This window comes from Dreissena polymorpha, chromosome 5 (assembly GCF_020536995.1).
Source record: "Dreissena polymorpha isolate Duluth1 chromosome 5, UMN_Dpol_1.0, whole genome shotgun sequence".
NCBI lineage: Eukaryota > Metazoa > Mollusca > Bivalvia > Myida > Dreissenidae > Dreissena > Dreissena polymorpha.
Genome location: NC_068359.1, coordinates 24873443 through 24880282, shown reverse-complemented (window position 1 = coordinate 24880282; position 6840 = coordinate 24873443). Strand labels below are relative to the sequence as shown.

General features: G+C 34.5%; 1 protein-coding gene across 1 annotated transcript; it reads left to right on the top strand.

Annotated features, from left to right (window-relative positions):
* Positions 1-456: 456 nt before the first annotated feature.
* LOC127882412 (uncharacterized) lies at positions 457-6078 on the top strand. Its single transcript, XM_052431043.1, has 5 exons — positions 457-562; positions 1451-1581; positions 2279-2443; positions 3395-3441; positions 5955-6078. The coding sequence occupies exons 1-5, from the start codon at positions 510-512 to the stop codon at positions 6009-6011; spliced, it is 453 nt and encodes a 150-aa protein (XP_052287003.1). The 5' UTR covers positions 457-509; the 3' UTR covers positions 6012-6078.
* Positions 6079-6840: the final 762 nt, after the last annotated feature.

Genomic DNA, 6840 nt, shown 5'->3' with positions numbered 1-6840 from the left:
CTTGATACGATGATCAATAGTGCATTATGGTTATAACTGTTAAATTAATGCAATTACATGGTTATACTTTTAGATTGTAACGATAGTGTAACACTTATTGGCATGTCTGATAAAATATAATTGTGTGTTATAAGTTTGTACCAGACACTTTTTAATATATGTATATTGTTTTAAATGTTTGTGAAAACCTAAATGTAATTTATATACGATTCTAGTACCGACTTTTATAGAATTATGAAGTCTGTTAATACAATTTTTGCAAATGATGAACTTAAAGAGTCTACAGTACACCGTAAAGCACCTAATTTTATTAATGCTGAGTTAAACAATATGTTTTTAAATAAAAAGTTTACATAGCATTCAATAATTTGTGTTCATTATTTATATATATATATTTGATTAAACGTCTTCCAATACAAATGTCCATGTAAGCTAAGTAATTCAGGCTGACCAATTCTGATATAGCCGGTGGGTGAACCTTACATAAATGTTTTCGTTTTCAGACCAACATGAGCATTCAATCCATAATTATTGCTCTATCCTTCATCAGCGCCTGTCGGGGGTAAGTGCTTGCAGAAATATTGGAAATCGTTTCATTTCGCCTTGAAGGAAAAATAGAGCTGCGTTATGTGAAAAGCATATGAATGTGCAATCTATATGACGGCACTTAGTCCCAAACGGCGAGCTACATTTTGGTAAACCCATTTATGCCTAGCGTCTAGAAAAAAAGGCCTTGGCATACAGCGTAGACCCAGATGAGACGCCTCATAATGCTTAAAGGGATTTCTGTAAAAATATTCTAAATATAGAAATAAATCTACTAGACATCCCTAATTTTTGGAAATAAATTGATCCAATTTAGAAGGATGGGAGAGTCCACTAGGCATAAATGGGTTAATTGTGTATATGTGGTGCTGTGCTAAATGTTGGGTCTTATCATGTGTTATATTTGGATTTATGTAATGCCCCGTTCTTTACATTGTTATTCCAAATGAACGAAAGTAAGTGTCCCAATAAAGTCTTGTCTAGAATGTGCACTCATTTAAACATTAGACAAACAATATTTCGCCCACAGTGTTCATCAGTTGCTAGGCCGATGCGAGCATTACGTATTTATAATCAAATATTAAATGGGTAATTAAATGTGAAAGTTTTTTATCTCTGTTGTTATATATAAAAAACATGTTATATATGATGAACATGTTTTGATGTATATTTTTAATTGAAAATTAAAATATTCAAAGAAATCGAACCTTACAGTCGCCTATTTAGTGTTGATTTTTTTACCTGAAATAAAAAATACATATGTTTGCGCCTCATACTTGTCCTTGAATACAATGACAACGTGTTTGGCGCCTCGAAAGAGACAGTTTTTCCTTTGGGGGTTTTAACACTGACAATTTGCGACCTGCTGCTAGATTCTCGTCATATTTGCGTTCCCGTGTTTAAGGCTTGACATGACGAGGCTTCGCCCGTACGATTTGACCGCCGAGCTAATGTTCATCTTTGAGGACATTGACCAGAACGGCATCATGACCGTGTTCGAGTTTGAGACCGTCTTCGACAGATACGACTCCAACGGTAAAAAACGTTTTATACCTTTTCCCGCCCAGAAGCCAAGTACCAATAGCTATATGCAACCGTCATAAAACCAGAACAGTCAGCGAGTAAATCGCCCGCTGTTCATGTGTTATGCTGTCTTCTGCTCATCATTAGATTATGGTTTTAAATGAAACTTTTTAATATTGAAGCTATGAAGAAAGGTCTTTAATATAAAAACGTCAAAATGCGTATCTGTTAGGTAATGAGTTAATACGATTTCATCGTCACGTTGCTATATGTGCGATACGAAGCCGAAGGTAGAAATCGTTGCTTTTATATATAAGAGTAAAGTCATAACTAGTAAACCTTTGTACCGATAACATAATCACCGAATATGTCTACTTTTTTTAAACACACGACTCTTTTTATGGGAAAATTAGGCGTCATGCATATGCTTAAAATGTCGTCTCATATAAGCCAGTGCTTTTTGCACAGGCTAATCAGGGACGACACTTCCTTCTTTTATGGCATTTCCCGTATAAAGGAAGTGTTTTTTTTAGCGAAAAGCCACTTAAAGTGGAAAGATTCCTCTCAGATTTGCTTGTGTGGACTACAAATGCTAATCGGGGACGACACTTTACGCAAATGCATTCAACCCAGTTTTACGAGAGTACGACTTTCACGGTATAATGGTACTATTCTTATCCCCATCCCAATGTGACATTCATCTTGTCAGTGGATGGCCGCCTTACCCGTAGCGAGTACACCACATATATCTGCAAGTCTGACCCGGTCCAGTACGAGCTGAGCCATTACCTGTTTGACGAGTACGATGTGGATGGGGACCACTTTCTGGACTACCACGACTACGACAACTTCTACAACAAGATGGATACCAGCGGTAAGGCGTTCATATGTATTATAATGCCCGTATTCATGCACGTAGGCACCTGTTAACCTACATTGGTCTAACATCACCATTCAATGTCGTATTTTGGGTGATTTTTTTTATTTTGCTAAAAATTAATACTTTCTGGACTACTGAGACTAAGAAAACTCCTACAAAAAGATGGACACCAGCGGTAAGGCGTTTATACATATGAGCCTCGCACTACGAAAGGGAGTTATAATGCATGTGCAGAAAATGTCGTCCCAGATTAGCCTCTGCAGTCAGCACAGGCTAATAAGGGACGAAACTGTACAACTTAAATGGATGTTGGTCAAGATGAATCTTCCTTTGAACGGAAAATACAATACTTGTGGAGAGGGTCGTCTCCGATAAGCCTGTGAATATTTCGCACATGCATTTAAGCCCCATTTCATAGAACGAGGCTCATATTATTTGGGTGACTCTGGGCCTCGATTGGTAACAAATGACCTTAATTATTGAAGTTAGACCTAGGTAGATGAACATACATTATTATCAGGCTGGTATTAATTCACACAGGCAGGTGTTCATCTTATTAGGTCAAACTTCACCATTCTATATCTGTATTAAGTCCTTAATATTACTCCATATTCACAAACCTAGACCCTTATTCACAAAACGAGGTACGGTATTAACCATCCGAACCGATATTTATAAATCAAGGTACGCATTTGACAATCTAGGTCTGTAATCAACAATCTAGGGCAGTTTTAATCAATCGAGATCCGTATTCATAAACATATCATTTGTCACAAACAGAACCTTATTAACCAAACTAGTACCGAATTTACCAATATAGGTGCGCCCGTAAACTATGCAAGTATCCAACATAAGCATACATTCAAAAATCTAGATCGGCACTCGTCAACCTTTGTTCAACAATATAGCTCGGTATGCCTCAACTTATATTTTCCTGTTTTTAAGCTGACGGACTTGTGGTTAAAACGGAATTCGTGAACTATTGGGTTCTAGTAAGTATTGAAACGGCTCTTTTGGAGGGCATTTAATATTTTCATCTCGCATACATTGTAAAAGTAGCTGGATATATTAAATACAATGTGTTTATTGAACTTAAATACACTTAAGCTACCTCAATAATACATTGTATTTCCAAACATAATTGGGTTGGTAGAAATGTATACATTTAAACCATGCATGCCTATTTGTAAAATGTTAAAAGCTTAAGATGTTCACTATCGAAAGTCTTTTGCTTATATTTTATGTTGAGAAGCGTTCGTTTATACAATCGATGTCATTAACGAAACCAAACGGAGATTACATAAAACGTTTTTTTTATTATTATTATATGTATTTAATTTCAATCGGCAATTTGAATTCCTTGTGCACCGTTACACTTTTAGTATTCGTATATGTATTTAAAATTGATAACAATATGGACAAAGGATCCATTTTAAGTCCTTTGTTAGGCAATGCGTCGTCTGTTTTCAAGACGTCATGTCTTTGGTATTGTACCTTATAAGCCCCAGATATATTACAATAAGGAATAATTTGAACTTGTTTGGGCGATATGCTTTGAATATCTATGTCATCAGTAAATGACTACAAAACCAAGACAATGCATTAAATATGCAAACTAATATTTTCACACGTTATTTTGTAACCATTACTCTAGATCGACTTAAAAAAACACCAAAATAACATTATTTCCCCTTTTTCACATAAAAACAATATGAAGATAAAATTATTTTACACCAACTTCATGATTTGATACACTTCGCGAATAATTTTCAGGACTTTAATCTGTAAACCACGTTTGTACATGTTTAACCATAACACCTTTTTATTATTGCTATATGTGGCTGCAAACCATCGTATCAAGTCAGCAAATGACGTATCATTTTGTCTTTCAAATGACTTATTATGAATGACTAGTAATGCGCGAAGAAGAACAACAGCATCGGTCGTGGACCGCCGTTTCCGAAGTCCAAATGGTGCACACGAAATGATGTTAATTAATTTCAATTGATTAAAAAGGTGAAAACAATTCACATACACAACGTACTAAATTTATCCTGTTGCAAGTATGAACATCTTAAGTGTAATAGTCTTTGTAAATAAATAAACACATTTAATTGAACTTCGTCTGACGAACTAATTCTGGCGCTTTTGGATAATGCACGCTTCAGTTGGAAAACATATCTTGATAGACGTTGAAGCTTTAATGTACTTTACATGTATACATAAGTATTTTATAAATTACAAATCTAGAAAAAAAATAATTAGATTAAGCTTTATAGTTTAAATGTGATACCTGTACTACGAACATAAGCTGTTTTTGCCATAGCAAAATACAGACTGTAACGTGCTGTTTCATGACATATTTTATTTAATCAGTTATGCATTGTGTTAGTTAGCGAGTCCAACGAATGCGCTATACGTCATTTGGTATGGACTTTTTTTATGTTATTCTGTTTATCAACCATCTACTTTCGAAGAAGAGGGCCTATAACAGTTTCAACGTCCGTCTTTTTGTCTGTTCTTTCAAACGTGTGTACGTCTTTGCAAAGTTTCATATTCTAACAAAAACTTTGCAATATATTGATGGATATTGAATTACTTGCAATTAATGTCCACCACAACGTGTTGCGTGTAATACATAGAGGATATTTGTTGGATTCGGTGGAATATCGATTTTATTTCACGAGTGATCATAGAAAACAATATCTTTACGAGTGGCGAAGCCACGAGTGAAAATATATATTTTCTATGATCACGGGTGAAATAAAATCGATATTCTATCGAATCCAACAAATTTTCTTTTTATTTTATGCTTTTTTACCGTTTATTTACATTGTAAATGAGTTTAACTGGATGATTTCGCTGGATTAATGACGTCATTTCGTCAAAAAATGACGTCATTTCACAGTAAAACAGTGAAAAATATCGATATTTTTCATTGTTATTTTTCACGGTTTAAAACAATGGAATACCAATTTTATTTCACTGATATTTCTCTATAAACCACCGGAAAGCATAAAATAAAAGTATCCTTTCCTGAAAGGCCAATATCAAATATTAAATTGAAAGGTGAAATTTTGCCATAAAAGAACTTGTTTGGATCAAAACTGCATCACAATATTTTAACATAATTTTCCACTAATAAACACCACGAGTAGACGGCATTTCGTGTGTTACACCTGTCTCCCTTACTCAAAGGCCAATGCCAATTTTTTCCATTTAACATCGTATTCGGGTAAACATGTTGGTATCTATCATGCGAGTTGAATATTATTTTTTAGAAATAACAAGATGAGGGGACTGAGAGTGACATGTGACCTCACAAGTCTGGCTCACACTTAGAAGTGTAATATCAAATTTGGTCATACCGGAGTTTTTTGACAAAAGTGGAATGTGGAGGCATTCGAACTCTATTGAAAAAATCTTGTTATAACACACTATTGAAAGACAAAACTTTTATTAGTACAACATCGTCGGTTTTCATAGTTTTTATTGTTAATTGCAGCTTTTCCAGAAGTACGAAAACAGTGATATCCACCCAATGAGCACGCGGTGTCGCTAACATTACCGTCCAACACATTCACGAACGTAATAATGGTGTTTATTTGCTAATAAATCGTTAAAGACGAGTTTCCCTTGTTTCTATAGATGTATTTTATCTAGATTTTATGTAAAGTCAACACGCAATTCATCTCAATTAGATAATCGTCAAATTGTGATTTTTTAATGAATAAGATTATAGTCAATATACTCACGTCAGCATCATTTTATTTTTATTTTTCAAGTTTATGACGTCGTATCGTATCTGAGAGTGAATTATGTGAGGCATCGGAATGATTTTAAGCACATCCACCAATTTTAGACATTCGAAAGTTGGGGAAAAAAAATCATTTTTATCTGCCATTATTGGCGTCGCACTGGAGTGCGGCGACTAGTATGTAATGCATTTTTTTTCGCTTATGGGAGGAGAAGTTATTATACGGATCAATGTGTATATTTTTGTTTTAAGAATATCTTGCATAGTGGTGATTTTTTTGTGTAAATTAGTGTAAATAAGTACTGCATTTGTGCCTATTACATTTATTACAACATTTATTGCCAATAATGCAAAGCTAATGGTTTTAATTAATAACTGATCACATGGGAAAGATCACTGGGACTGGGCAAATACGCGAAACTTTCTGATTTTGTATAAAAACAAAACATAATCAAAATATATTTATTTTGTGGTTTTTCTAACAATAGCGCAGGCTTTTGCTGTTCGGTTTTGGTTAACGCGTATTTTCTTCAATTTTACAAGACGACAGCGATTGCAAGGTGTACTGCTTTATTGATAACCGTTACACTACAGTCACTTATTAAGGCAGTAGGTGCCTAGTGAGATCGGGAAA